Raw genomic sequence first — 14,754 nt, forward strand, 5'->3', positions numbered from 1 at the left:
CTACCAGAAAGAATGCATTTATTTCTAAAGATAAATATAGTTGCTAGCAGGAAATAAAGGCAGATGTTATGGTCCAGCTGCTGTCCTCAGAGCCAGCCGATAAGCAGAGGCTGCCCGGCTGCACTCTATGCATTCTGACAGCTGTGGAAACTACAGGCTCGTTCCAGATCTGGGGAGGAAGAGAGGATCAGTAAAGATGTTTCATCTTGGGACTTAAGTCTCATAAACTTGGCGTTTATAATAAATCAAAAAAAAGGTACAATGAAATAGAGTTTTTGTGTAGTGCAATTGGCATCACCTCAAACAGATGTTGGTATATGTAGGGATATTAAAATTATATCATGGTTGCATCTATTTTTTTTGTCCTGGTTTGTTGTTGGTTTTGCCCTGGATTTGATTATATTCTGTTTATTTTGTTTGTGTAATATAATAAAACTGATGAACTACCCCTGAGGCAAAATCAACAGTGTAGACAATGAAAGTGTATAATTTGAATCCGTCTTTGAGCTAATTTAAAAATGAGAGAAAACTGGTATGATAATAGTGAGTTTGTGAGGATGATGCGTTTTTATAACTCTCCGCCACTGTCTTGCGGCTTGGCCCCGGGTAACACAGCTTCATACTTTGGGTGTCGGGTGCTGTCTCACCGGAGCGGCTCTCCTCGCACTTCCTGAGTGATGTCACCATGTCAACATATTTTGCTCCCAAGAACTCCAAAATGCTTTGGTTGGGAGGCACCTCCACTAGGCACTCAGTGGAATCTTTGAAGAGGAGATCCACGCCCCCTGTGGATGAGAACATCTTGAAGGTGTCCCCACCCGCTGGTCCGAACCTGGCCTGTGATGCGAGGGAGGTGGGGGGAATACAAATGGAGGGTGACAAAGTCTCCACCAAACGATCTCTACATGTGTCATGTTATAGATTTGACCCTCACCTGCAGCTTATTCAGGATCTTGATTGCATGAGCTCTGCTCTCAGGACGAGTCACTACAGCATGGGCAGCCACTTTGGCCAGGTGGCAGGTGAGGTAATCGGTGACGGGGGCAGTGAGGCTGGAGCCGTTTGGACAGAGCAGCTCAAAGTCTGTCGATTTTAGTTTTGTTGCCCATTCAGGACCTTTACCTGATTGACAGCAAAACACTAATGAATGAGCTGCTTTCTTAGTGTTAGCATAGTCTTAGTACAGTACCCCAAAAATCACTTTGCACTAGTTCTCTCCTACCAACATTGCAGTGCAGACAACTCACCATCAGTATTCTCATTCACTGTTGTGTGTCTGACAAAGGCAACATCACCAGATCCGTTTGCAAGACACCTGTAGGCAGGTAAGATGGAGAGTTAACTCGGCAGTCAAGGGCGATTTATCACATCAGACTTTTAATCTGAGTGTCCAGGGAATGAGTCCCTGTTTGGGTCGACCGTCCCTTTCAGGGTCTGTAAAAGAGCAGCGATTTGTAGCTTGTTCTTTTGAAAAACTGAGCTGTTGAAAAATTTACTACCTGATGAGAATTTCATGTTCAGTAAACTCTGTGGCTCAATGGGTTAGGGTACTGTACCCGTGACCGGAAGGCGACAGGTTCAATTCCTGTGGTACGTAGAGTCATGTCACCATTGGGTCGCTGAGTAAGGCCTTCAACAGCATGAAGACTAGCTGAGATTGCTTTCCCTCACAAATATACACAGCTTTGGATAAAAGCATTTGTTAAACAAATAAAAATGTAAATCTTAAAGGCAGTTTCGATATCTTTCATAGACAGGTCCTATTGTAGCTACAGCAAAGGGGTTTGGTGAAGCTTCCTCATCCTCTGATAATCCCTCTCCCACTCCAATGCTGGGTACTTTCACTGGAATTCCACTGAAATTCTTTAGCACTAGTTCTTCCTTCACTTGACTCCGCCCTTGGTCACGCCCACCTGAAGGCCCCAGCATATCCGAAGTATGGCTCTTCTGAATTGGGCTTGCAGGCGTGGTTTGCCCCCCCCACACACAGGGCACAGAAGGAGGAGCCCAGCTTGGCTCCCGGCACACAGCTTTTGTTGAAGAATCGTTCTGTTCCATCAATGGCGGAGGAAGGGAGCAGAGAGGTACAGTAAGGGGGGGGCGAGCCGAGCCCACAAATCTAGCTCATAGGAATTTTACTTACGCAAAAACTGTTCAATCAGATGTCTTGGTCCCGCCTCCTCTACAATCTAATTGGTTATTTCTCTGAACCAATCATTTTTCCTTCTGACCTGGTAACATTTTTGTGTAAGTAAAACTCCCACGAGCACAAATCTACCTGCCGTCACTGATAAAACATGTCATCAGAGCATGGCTTTGAAGAGGCGGTCTAGAGGGTTAGGACTATGGACTCACTGAAGTTGCAGTCCCCCGTCTGCCTGTAAATCAGCCCCATGGGCACGTTCCAGCCAGCTGTGCGCCCCATGGCCGTGTGGCACGACTTCTTGCCCTTCAGTGTCCCCCAGGTGATGCCGGACCCCTTCCGGACCACAGCCACCACATAATAGGAGGAAGCTTCCGCTGTGTGTGTGTGTGTGGGGGGGAGGACTCAGGACACACTGCTCACATGGCCCAAATCCACATAGACACACTCAACCGCCCTGCACTTACCTCCTGCTGAGGTACAGCTATCTGTGAAGAGCAAGAGAGAGGGAAGGGTGTGACTGTGTGACTGCTGGGGAACTGGTCACATGATTAGCATCTGCAATGCCACTAACACCAGTGTCATGCTGTGGGATGAGAGTGGTACCTGTGTCATAGCCCTCCACCATGGCTGCCGTGAGGCCACACTTCCCCGCTGTGTACACATCTCCTCCATCTAAGGTGATGGCGTCAGCCTCGTTTTGCTGGTTGGAGAGCAGGAAGTATCAATGTCAAGATGCCCTTATAATCCCAGACCATGAGCTTTCACACATTCCACCCTTCACCTGTCCCTACTGTCCCCATTGTCTCCTGGATTGTGGATTACTTGACGGGCATGGCTGTGTCTCTGACAGGGCTGTGAGCAGCAGATGGGCACCCAGGGGGACGATCTCGTCTCCCTTCCTGTTCACCCTCTAAACGGCTGACTTTAAGTACAACACTACGACCTGCCACATGCAGAATTTTTCTGATGTCATGGTCATAGTTGGTTGTATTAGGGAAGGTCAGGAGGGGGGATACAGGAAGCTGGTGATGGACTTTGCTGAGTGGTGCAATAAAAACCAGCTGCAGCTCAACATTGGGAAGACCAAAGAGATGGTGGTTGATTTCAGGAGGTCAAAATGACCCTTGTGCTCGGTCACTATTGATGGAGGGGAGGTGGAAGTGGTGGGCATGCAGGTACCTAGGAGTGTCCCTGGATAGCAGGCTGGGGTGGACTGTGAACACAGAGGCCCTGCTCAAAGAGGAACTGGGCCGCCTCTACTTCCTGAGTAGACTCTGGTCCTTTGGAGTCTGCGGGTCTCTGTTACAGCAGTTCTACCAGTCAGTCTTCTACGCTGTGATGTGCTGGGGCAGCAACGCTACAAGAAAGGACTCAAACGAACTCAATAAACTCATTGAGAAGGCTGCCTCTGTTCTGGGAGTCCACCTGGATTCCTATGAAACAATTGTCCAAAAGAGATCACTCAAGATGATCTGCTCCATACTGGACAATGCCTCACACCCCCTGCATCACACCCTAGTCAAGCAGAAAACCACATTCAGCGACAGACTCACACATCTATGGTCATTTTTCCCAGCGGCCATAAAAACCTGCGATAAGTGCCCCCCCCCGATTCCCTCTCTGCCACTCAGTCGCCAGCCCTCTAGGACAGTATTGTATATCTATATTTGCACACTTTATTTTGCACATTGCAATCTACTATTATAGCACTGTGTCTTTTGTTTATGTACAGTGATGGTATTTTTTGAGTGTGCTCCTTTAGGAATTTCCATGGGGATCAATGAAGTACTACTACTATTGGCCCCAGAGTCATACATACCAGAATCTTCCTTATGCAGTCATTTGTAGTGCTGGCTTTGACGCATCTGATCCCTTCTTCATTCAGTATGTTCATACTCTGGTTCATCCACTGACTGCACTTCACCGCCTCAGCATTCCCAACTGCACACCACCTTAACGCGCCGTGCTGTTTTGTCTCTGTGGGAGGAGTAATGCAAATGAGAAGACGTGTGATTGGATCCCCTGACCCTGGAGGAGTGAGGTGGCAGGTACCGATTCGCCATGCTGCCCTGAAAAACAGTGACTATTGATAAGCAAATAACTTGCAAAGTGAATTAAAAGCTAAGGAATAAAAGTATGTTTTAGACGAGATTTAAAAACAAGCAGTGAAGGTGCCATTCTAGCATTTAGGGGTAAACCATTCCGATTTAGGGGCCAGGACAGGCGAGGCTGGGTCACCTCTCTGTTTTAGGCTGGTCTTTCCGGCAGAGACCAAGCTGGGGTATAAGGAGTAATCAGGTCTTCTAAGGAGTGATCAAGTCGTCTTGTAGCTTTTCATGTAAACAGGACAACCTTGTAGTTCATCCTAAACTGCATATTATGCCAATGGAGGGCAATAGGTACTGGTGTGATGTGGTCGCTTAGCTGACCCCCCCAGTACAGGGCAATTAGAGGTATCAAGCTGAGATGAAATAAATGCATATATGGCTATTTCAAAATAAACAAATGGTAAAATATGTGTTTGTGTGCTCAGTAAATACAAAGGATGCATGTGTGTGCTAATTTAGCTACTAACCTCCATTGAGGGTCCGGATGACGGCCATATAATTAGCCCCCAGATAGGTGAAAGCATCAGAGCTGGCAGGAGTCTGAACCAACTGAACAGTGTCGTCCTTAAACATCAGGTCCGTCCCATTGTATTGGGCTGATGTGAAAAGGTAGAAGTTCTTCTTGAAAAAGCGTAGAACTTTAGTTAGATAGAGATGAAGCCATATAGTTCTTTTCTGTGGTGTAGAGTGTGGTATGTGGGACAGTGTACCATAGCCTCCTGGAGGGCATTCCAGATGAGTTTGGCAAGGTATGTGTCATCGCGGCTGACGACAGCGTGGGCCGGGATTCTGGCCAGGTGGCAGGTCTTGTAGAAGCTGATGGGCCGCCTACCGCCATGCTTACAAAGAAGCTCGTAGCCGAATTTCTCCGCCGCTGTCAGGAAACCAGAGGATGCAAAGTCACCCCAAGTCCAGCACTGGGTTTACTGCTTGTTCTGGCTGCATCCTGAGAAACATACCTGGCACGGTGGTATGCTTCACAAAGGCCACCTGCCCTGCATTTTCTTTGAGGCACCTAGACACAGGAGGAACAGGACAAAAGACTTCAGTTAAGTGACTGGACATACTGTTCCTGAAGATACTGACTTATTCTTAAGGCAAAGGCAGACCAAGAGGCTTAATCTTAGCAGACTCTCAGTTGGAGCGGCGACTGTGGGGGAAAATGCACTGCTGAGGGAGTATGCACTGCTGAGGGAGTATGCACTGCTGGGGGAGTATGCACTGCTGAGGGAGTATGCACTGCTGAGGGAGTATGCATTGCTGGGGGAGTATGCACTGCTGAGGGAGTATGCATTGCTGGAGGAGTATGCACTGCTGAGGCAGTATGCATTGTTGGGGGAGTATGCACTGCTGTGGGAGTATGCACTGCTGTGGGAGTATGCACTGTGGGGGAATATGCACTGCTGGGGCAGTATGTACTGCGGGGGAATATGCACTGCTGATGGAGTATGTACTGCGGGGGAATATGCACTGCTGGGGGAGTATGCACTGCTGAGGGAGTATGCACTGCTGAGGGAGTATGCATTGCTGGGGGGAGTATGCACTGCTGGGGGGAGTATGCACTGCTGAGGGAGTATGCACTGCTGGGGGAGTATGCACTGCTGGTGGAGTATGTACTGCGGGGGAATATGCACTGCTGGGGGAGTATGCACTGCGGGGGAATATGCAGTGCTGGGGGAGTATGCACTGCTGAGGGAGTATGCACTGCTGAGGGAATATGCACTTCTGAGGGAGTATGCATTGCTGGGGGGAGTATGCACTGCTGAGGGAGTATGCATTGCTGGAGGAGTATGCACTGCTGTGGGAGTATACACTGTGGGGGAATATGCACTGCTGCGGCAGTATGTACTGCGGCGGAATATGCACTGCTGGGGGAGTATGCACTGCGGGGGAATATGCACTGCAGGGGAATATGCAGTGCTGGGGGAGTATGCATTGTGGGGGAATATGCACCTGAAGGCACCGCCGTAGTCGTAGTAACCTTCGGTGTGGGAGTATGAACAGCTACCGATGCACTGTTTGCACAGGCTGGGGTACCCCACAGCCCCGGGGACACAGCTGGCATTGAAGAACTCAGACACAGCTGTGGAGCACAAAGACGGACATGTGCACATTTCTGCCATAAATGGTCTTAAACAGGAGCCTTACCACAAACAAACACAAAAATTAGGTGTTCGATTCCCACTATCTACTCCGAACTGGTCCATTTATTGTTATTTATTGTCTAAATGCATTTTTGCTGATATAAATGCGTGTTGTGATACTGTAAACCTTCAGTTTCCTTCAAGATTAGTGGGATTGCCTGTCTGTCTGTCTGTCCGTCCGTCCCTCCCCCCCATTACAGTACATTACCTTGTTCAATTGTCCTGTTCTCTGAGGCATTCCACTGGATCTGCCCCATCTCCACCAAAGTTCCAATTGGGATATTCCACCCTGCAGAATTTGCGAGGCCTGTGTGGCAGGAATTCAAGCCTTTCAGCTCAGTGAATCCAAAACCGGTTCCATTCTTCGCTATGGCAACTGCGTAGTAGCAGGTGTCCGAGTCTACGGCAGGGATGAGAATGGCCATGTCAGTCACTGATATCACATCTCTCGCATGTGCTCTCTCCGGCATCATCAGTTCAATCGCTCTGCGCCGCATGGCAGTATTTCATGTTTTCTGTCCATACCTTTCCCATAATCCTCTGCAATGATGGGCTTCAGGCCCCTCGGAGGTTGGCCAGCTTTATATATATCTCCTCCATCCAGGGTGATGGCGTCTGCTTGACCAACCTGTGGAGGACAGTGGACATCGAAGCAGGGTCTTCAAAGAAGGAAGAGTACTGTGCGCCTGCTCTTAGGAGACAGCAACAGAACATGTAGTGGGGGAGGTGACCTTCACCTTGATGGCATTGATGCAGGCCGCTGTGTCGTTCCTTAGCACGCAGAGGAACTTGGACACCATGGATTTCAGGTTCTCGCACTTTTTATGCTCTTGCGTAGATGTCACACACCATCTGATTTTATCCATTTTGTACCCGTTTGAGACGCCGCTCTCATGAGGTACAATAGTCTGAACTAAGACAAGAAAAAGGTCCATTAACCTACCTGCCTATGATCACATATCAAACTCTGAATGGTCTTTCCAAACACTTGAGTGTAGTGGCACAGCATGCCTCCATACGCTAAGATTAATAATAATCAATGAACAAATGATAACTAACTTGGCAAACACGTCAAGTTCTTGAGTGTTCAGGGTCAGATGTTCTGGTCTCGGATCTGCTGGTCCTACTTACCGAGGATCCCAAGGAGCAAAGTGCAGTGGAGTGGGTTCATGGTGGATGTCTTCAATGAGTCGCTCAGAGCCAGCAGACTGTTGAGTTTATAGCAGGTTTCTTGACGTCATGGTGGGGGTTGGGGTGTGGAGGGGGACGGATGGACGGCCATAATTATAAATAATCTTTTTTTTTGCCTGTGGACTTCAGCCCAGCCGAATCTTTTATGTGCTGCCGATGCCACAGGTTGGCCAGTGTCCACACCCATCACTGGACAGGATCTGTGACAACTTCAGCCTCAGAAATACAATGCGGAGCTGGACTCCGGTTACGGAAACAGGTAGTGTTTCTTGCACCCCGTGTTGGGGAGGTGGTTGCCACAGTGCGTCACCGCGCTGAGACGACAATGCGGGACGGATGTGGTTTCACACGCAGTGCCGGGGCGGGTGGCTGGCAGGATGGCATGACACAAAACAAAGGTGAGCTTGTCCTACTAGCAAATTGTGATCTCCTTGTGATGGGAGTCACCTGAGACTACAGCCAGTTTCAATAGCTTTGAACCACTTTCTCACACTTTCTTAACTGGGGTCAAAAAAGGGTAACGGACCCATTCAGATGATGAGCAGAGGAGACCTACTACTATTCAGGATCCACTGATGTCTTCCCAGCAGGCATGAGGTTTGCTCTGTAAACATAAAGACCTAAAATATTAAGGCCAGTAACAAAGGAGTTCAAATTTGCAAACCAGAGCCTGGAAACGCTGTACTCTGCAGGCCCTCATTTCTCTAGAGCAGTGCTTCTCAACCTCGGGGTCCTTGTGGACCCCCCCAAAACAGTCCATGTTTTTGCCCCCTCCTAGCTTCCTACAATAAGGCCCTCCTTAATGGTGAAGGACAACCCAGATGCAGTACGCCAAGACCACAGCACCTAGACAGGGGCACAAGGTAGAATTTCTGTCCCTGCACCAAGTTATTATGAAGGAACAACTGAGCAGGACCGTCAAGAAGCCACTGGGACCAGCTGAATCTACAAATCGACGTGACTCATAACACAGTGGGTGGGTCCCAGGTGCCCTTGAAGGTGCGTCACAGAAAGAAAGATGGTGCACATCTCCACCCTCTTCCTGCGTGGGAGTGTGTAGTGCATGGGTATAGCTGGGGATTTACAGGGGTTACTTAGGTTCATAATGTTTTAAGCGAAACTGTGTTTTTTTTATAGTCAGAACAAACAAGTTTCACAATCATTGATCCCATGTTACTTTAAAAGACAATCTCCGGGCTTAAGCACCAGATACTGTTCGGCCCAAGAACTGGAAGGAAAGTTTAACATCTGCTAGGTTGTGCAGGATGTAACCTGTTCATCCATCCAACCTCCAACCATCTATTCTGGTCAGGGCCACTGGGGAGTCTGGAGCCTATGCCAGATAGTATAGAGCGCAAGGCAGGGGTAGATCTTGGGTGTGATGCCTGTCCATCGCAGGGCACATTCACACACGAGGTACATGTCTTTGTACTGTGAAAGGAAACCCACACCCCTATAAAAAGGACAAAACCAGCAGTGCCCCCATCCTACCTGAAAGGGAATCTTCCCCTCAATACTCATGTCATTTTCCCAGGACACTGTAACCCTATACACTCCAAAAACTGTCCCCCATGGGAGGGGACCAGGAAAAGGCTCTGAGCGAACACTTTTGTTTCACTTCAAAGAACAAACCCCCGAGATTTTGGGACCAACACCTTACTGGTAGTCTGGTGAGTCAGCTCCGCCCACATGTACACCTGAACAAAGAGGTGCCTGTTCTGCGTGCTGCTCACACGCACATCTGCACGTGCAAGGCAGAGATAGAGGAAGGGTTATTCGTGGATGGCCACGACAGGCCAGAGCACAGTGGGCATCTCTGTGTGAGAGCTATACTGTATTGGACCTAAGGAGGAGAGGTGTGCCTTTCACCGGGAGGTTGCTGGTTCAAATCCCTGGTTTGCTAGAGTGATTTCACCATTGGGCTCTTAGCCCCCAATTGTTCCAGGGACTCTCTGACCCTGGCTTCTCAAAAAAATGTACATGGTTAAAAGCATCCGCTAAACAAATGGAACAGATCCTGCAGAGCACCTAGCATATTCTGTGCAAGTTACATAATTAACAAAAACCACTTATTGTCTGGAAAGTGCAGTCGCGTATTTTGGGGAAATTAGAGAGTTTATTAAACTAAGGGGTTATTTTCCCAGTGAAAGAGGGCTTGTAGAGACTCGAGCAAAAAACTGGTATTCAATCTCCAGGCTTTCATTTGTTTATTTAGCAGCAGCTTTTGTCCAAAGCAAGTGAGGAAAACCTGGGGTTAAAGTAGTAATACAGATTCTCGCCTACAGTCTTAAGAAGGGAATTGTGAGGTATTCCAGAAGGCAGGATTAACAAACCCTAAGCTCATCCTTCAATTCTGAGCTGACTGGCCAAAATGATTCAAAAATCAGCCAATCAGGATTTCGGCAATGGAGGTTAAGTGATTGGCCAGTCGCTGCTAATTTGAGCTTAAGAATCCATCATCAATGGCTAGTGCTGCCTCTGCTCTCTGACTGCAGCGCAGGCTTCATCAGGGCGTCCGCAGAGGGGGCCAGCAGAGGTACCTTCCATCTACAACAAGGAAACTATCACACTGCCCTATGAATCGCATGAAGTTTAACTACAGCTGGAAAGAAAATCCTTTCAAAGGAGACATAATCAGTTCCGATCTGTTGCTCAATGCAGACGTCTAGTAAAGCCGTGAGTCTTGGCCAAGCCCTTTTGGATTCAGCATTTATGTTAAGATGGATAACATCACACATTACCTCAGTTACAGTATTATATTGTGAAATGTAGATTTTTAACTGGAAGGCCATGTTCTGTCTTTACCTGCACATTGGTTTATTTCCATAATAGTCCTGGTTGTCGGAAAGAGTGGTGATAGGAATGTGCAGCAGCAGCCAGTGACATGTGGGAATCCTGAGGTATGACATCATCATGCTTAAACCGCTCATTGCAATAACCCTTACATTGTTTTCCTCTTTTTATGTGAATATAGATTAATCTGTGATTCTTTAACCCACAGGATCATAGCCACTAAACACCACTAAAAAAAAGCTCCAAGTGGCAGTAAAACTCGTCAAAGCATTAAATGCAAAGGTATCCTGATGGGGGCTATCTGAAATCTGAAGCTTAAGAACGTTGTGCAGTTGAATGACTGACCGCGCAGGACAGGACAGACCCCAGGGAACCTCACAGGCGGTAACCTCTGATGTAAATCTCTGTGAATAATCTCTGCGCTTCCATGTCATGCGGATCCTAGAGGAAAGGGCATTGCTTGTGCGACATCTTATCAACAACTTATTATTACGTAGACCTACACCCACACGTGGATCTGGGGGTGACAAGGGGGAGGCTGTGGCCCCCAGTCATTTTTTTGCATTTTGGTTAAACCAAACTTTGATTTAAGAAAAACTCTTTATATACTGATAAAGAATGAAGTCACTGCACTGCTGAAGTAAACATGTGCTCTGCAGACGTTTGTACTTGTAGCTTGTTTCCTTAACCGCATGAATTTGATATATGTGTATTAGATAATTCCACCACTGCCTGAATTATAAGCAATGTAGAGCTATAGCTTTTAGGTACTTTAAACGTTCCCCAAATTGACCTCTGACCCCCCCCGGCTACCCGACTCAAAGCTCCACCACGGTCTTCACCAGTTTGCTTAGCTGACCTGCACTAGCTGAATTCCAGGCTTCTGGAAGGAAAAACATCAGGTTAACCTACCTGGGTCAGTCTGGAAGGCTCCGCTGATATAGCGCCCCCTCTGTCCTTACTGGTATGTCTGACTTCGAGGCGCCCAGGACCACAGAAGTCCAACATCAGAGCTCAGCTTAAGATCCCCTCCAGGAAATTAAACTGGTAATCAGATGAGAAGCCCCCCTCCCCCCTAATTAACTCACACACAGATGGTCCGTTAAGACAAACAAGACTCAATTTCATCTTTATTCCACTGCTTACAACAGAGACTGTACACAAAGAGTCTCTTTCTGGCTCTCCAGAGGCAAAGATCCACACACACACACACACACACACACACACACACACACACACACACACACACACACACACACACACACACACACACACACACACACACGCAGAGCAAGGAGTCCAGGCCATACAGAAATAAAGCTATGGAGTCAGAGGGTGACCCCAATGGCCTGGTCAGCTCATAGCCCAGACAGTGAGTACACAGTAATAGTGCTGCTCTGATCGGCCACCAGGAGGCAGGCTTCCCCCTTAAGCGTAGCAGGGCACAGCCAGTTCACCTTATCCCCGTGGTCAAAGCTGAGTCTGGGCCCTGGGCTAGACGCCGGGGCCTTCTCAGTGCTGCCACTTGCCTTCTCATCAGGTCTGTCCACCTGTGTCTGAGCCTTGGCTCCAGCTCCCTGTCGTCCCCTTCGCTTCCTGCGGGGGGCCTGTGTGCTAGCGGCGCCCCCCACAGCCTCACTGAGGTCCCAAAGTGACACCCGTGCATCATTGCCACCTGTGGCCAGCCAGTAGGGATGGGAGAGGAAGTTCAGGAAGTGAGCCTGAGATACAGCCAGGCTATGTGCGTGCAGGGCTCCCATCGATGCGGGTCGCGACCCAGCACCCACCCGGAGAAGGTGCACGCGCCCATCTTCCGCAGCGCAGGCCACCACGTTTCCACAGCTTGCCACAGAGATACAGTGCGCCAGTGGTGGGTTCAGAAGCTGGCCGGACGTGTGTGAAAGCGCCCTGTCCTCCTCTGTGTCCTGCAGGTTAACTGTCCAAAGGGGGCGGGCCTTGTTCACGTTCCACAGCATCACCTGCGATTGGACCAACAGCTCTGTCAATCACAGCTCCCACCAATCCAGTCGCAAACACAAATTCACCTGATGTCTTGTACCATCATAAGCTGAAACACAAAGAATGATTCAGTTTTCAAAAGCAACATATGAAGCGTCTAGAGCCCAGACACCAGCATGAAACTGCAGAATATCACGATTCAGTCCTGCATGGAGCAGACGCCTCACCCTGCAGTCTCACAGATTACTGTTACCTAATCACATTCCTCAGAAAAGCTCAGGGCACCATGCACAGAATCTGCCAACTGGATCTCTATGTTCCGACTGCATGACCCAGATTGTGTTCCTGTGGCAAAATGTCCAGTTCCTCTTTCATGATTCTGCAGAGACCGACCAAAGGCAGTTAGCAAACCCTTCAAAAATCAAAACTATTAGCGATCAGCTAGGGAGAATGGCCTCCCCACTGAGCTGTCAACCACATTACTCTTCCATTATGTCGTAAAATCTTGCCACTGGTACCAGCTATGAGGGTCTACCTGTGACAAGCTCCCAGACGCCTGAATGCCAGCTGGTGAAAAAGGCACCTCTCCAAACAGTTTACTAGCAAAAGCCATTAACAGACGTTATGTACCTTCTGCACAAAGAACTACCCTCAAGGACATTTAATCACCAGCTCCTTCCAGCCCCAGTGCTCTAGGCAACTCTACTGCTGCTCAAGTGTAAATTTAGTCTTTATTGTAGTGACCGTTTGTGGCCAGCCACCCCCCCACATGATATACCCACGGCAATGACACTGAGCATAATGACATAATGTAGGATGTTGATTTTCTATGGGATTAACTGGTAACTAATCCCTCTGTGATGCCGCATGCTTCCATGTCTCACCTGCATGTCGAGGCCCGCAGACACCAGGCTATCGGGCCGGTTGGGCCTGAAGGCCAGCGATGAGCAGATGTTGGTGTGCCGACGCAGCGTCCGACTGATCCGGTGCCCCGCCAGATCCACCACGCACACTGAGCCGGAGTCGTCGGCCACCGCCAGCAGAGCGCCGGAGTCGTTCAGCGACAGGGCGTTGATCTCGTCCTCCCCCACACGCAGCTCGGACACTGGAGCTTTGAGGTCCCGTGGGTCCAGCGTGCTGACAGTACCACCATGGGATGCGTATAGGGCGCCGGGCGACGTGGACGAGAACACCAGGCAGGTCACGTCGTCCTGTCCCTGCAAGCGGACTGTGCTCAGCCGTCCTCCGTCCTGCGACCAGATCGTCACCTCGCCGCCTTCACCTCCAGAAGCCAGGAGTCCATCGGGTCTCCCCGCGGCACCCGCGCAGAGCACAGTTCCAGAGTGACCCCCAGCCCACTGTCTCGCCATGCTGATCATCACCAGTGCCACCCCGACCCAAAAGAAACGCAGGATTTGGGTTACGATATTGAAACTCGGATTACCGGGCTTTCAAACATTACAGTACAAGGTTGCCAACTCTTATGCACCTGGAGTGACACTCACGCTTTCTGACTCATGCAAGAAATCTTTTGGCAAATCTATATTATTCCATTATAAACCTAAAATTAACTATTAAAGTTTCATTCCAGCCAGTTCACCAAAGTTGGCAACCCTGATACTAACTGCACTGTATTATCTTGTTTAGAGGTGTCATCCCTTGTATTCAGTAATTGCATAAATTTTCAGGTCAGCAAATCTAAAATCGGATATCTTCCAAGTATTTGGAAATGCGTTTCAAAACGTGCAATTACCGAGTTATTGTTATTGGCCAGTTAAGTTAGCACACAAACACTTTATGTAACAATGAATTTTACCGAAACACAATACGAATTAGTACAAGTTATCTATTCATCCATCATCTAACTGCTTTTCCAGTACAACATTATATATGGCAAACACAGAATCATTAAAGTAGCCTAATACACAAACTTGCTCTACATATCACGCTTCAGGCCAAGAAGGTATTTTTATGGCAGCCATCCAACAAAACATCAAGAATCAGTTTACGACAGTTATTCAAACGTAACCTACTTAGCTAAACGAGCTAAAACTTGCAGTTTTGATCAAGATAAGGAGTCTTGAATTATTTCCTTACAGCATTTTATTTACCATAGCTGCGTAAGTTTATCTCTAGAGTGCCGCGATTAACTGTCTGGTAAAACACACAAACATACATACAGGCACACCTTGGATTTATACAACATGATATGCATAATTTAATATAATATAAAATATCAAATAGACGTTAACTTACCGTATAACACGTGGGAACCGTAACCGTCACAAGCCAGCAGCGCGCTGTTGTGATGAAGTCACAACATCGCGGCGGCGTCGCGTTATTATGACGTTTAAATCACGCGACTGCACTTCGAGTCGAATTGTTCGTGTGAATGGCCTTGCAGCTGCTCCGG

At 48.4% G+C, this 14,754-nt stretch overlaps 2 protein-coding genes across 4 annotated transcripts; both read right to left on the reverse strand.

The window, feature by feature from the left end:
• Position 1: 1 nt before the first annotated feature.
• LOC125711477 (serotransferrin-1-like) lies at positions 2-7,681 on the reverse strand. Of its 2 annotated transcripts, none has more exons than XM_048980385.1 (17): positions 7,530-7,681; positions 7,136-7,311; positions 6,924-7,026; positions 6,607-6,798; positions 6,208-6,337; positions 5,214-5,269; positions 4,965-5,128; positions 4,722-4,872; positions 3,966-4,123; positions 2,750-2,846; positions 2,611-2,631; positions 2,356-2,520; positions 1,914-2,049; positions 1,248-1,315; positions 935-1,122; positions 648-837; positions 2-169 (listed from the first exon to the last, which is right to left on the reverse strand). In XM_048980385.1, exons 1-17 carry the CDS (start codon positions 7,567-7,569, stop codon positions 126-128), a joined length of 2,079 nt encoding a protein of 692 aa, XP_048836342.1. In that variant the 5' UTR covers positions 7,570-7,681; the 3' UTR covers positions 2-125. The 2 variants fall into 2 exon arrangements, with proteins under 2 accessions (XP_048836342.1, XP_048836341.1); XM_048980384.1 differs by having other exon boundaries at positions 4,722-4,875.
• A 3,803-nt stretch (positions 7,682-11,484) lies between these two features.
• wdr53 (WD repeat domain 53) lies at positions 11,485-14,709 on the reverse strand. Of its 2 annotated transcripts, XM_048980392.1 has the most exons (4): positions 14,598-14,709; positions 13,226-13,712; positions 12,170-12,361; positions 11,485-12,057 (listed from the first exon to the last, which is right to left on the reverse strand). In XM_048980392.1, exons 2-4 carry the CDS (start codon positions 13,709-13,711, stop codon positions 11,836-11,838), a joined length of 900 nt encoding a protein of 299 aa, XP_048836349.1. In that variant the 5' UTR covers position 13,712; positions 14,598-14,709; the 3' UTR covers positions 11,485-11,835. The 2 variants fall into 2 exon arrangements, with proteins under 2 accessions (XP_048836349.1, XP_048836348.1); XM_048980391.1 differs by having other exon boundaries at positions 11,485-12,361.
• Between the last annotated feature and the right edge of the window lie 45 nt (positions 14,710-14,754).

Source organism: Brienomyrus brachyistius, chromosome 17 (assembly GCF_023856365.1).
Source record: "Brienomyrus brachyistius isolate T26 chromosome 17, BBRACH_0.4, whole genome shotgun sequence".
NCBI lineage: Eukaryota > Metazoa > Chordata > Actinopteri > Osteoglossiformes > Mormyridae > Brienomyrus > Brienomyrus brachyistius.

Bases quoted from the DNA above. Each gene is read 5' to 3' on its own strand.
- LOC125711477 (XM_048980384.1), bottom strand. From the start codon at position 7,569: ATGAACCCACTCCACTGCACTTTGCTCCTTGGGATCCTCG. The intron at 7,027-7,135 runs GTGAAGGTCACC...TGTCCTCCACAG, and splicing joins CCTGCATCAATGCCATCAAG to GTTGGTCAAGCAGACGCCAT. The intron at 1,123-1,247 runs GTGAGTTGTCTG...GCTGTCAATCAG, and splicing joins AGTGAATGAGAATACTGATG to GTAAAGGTCCTGAATGGGCA.
- wdr53 (XM_048980391.1), bottom strand. From the start codon at position 13,711: ATGGCGAGACAGTGGGCTGGGGGTCACTCTGGAACTGTGCTCTGCGCG. The intron at 12,362-13,225 runs GTGAGACATGGA...GTCCAATCGCAG, and splicing joins CTGCGGGCCTCGACATGCAG to GTGATGCTGTGGAACGTGAA.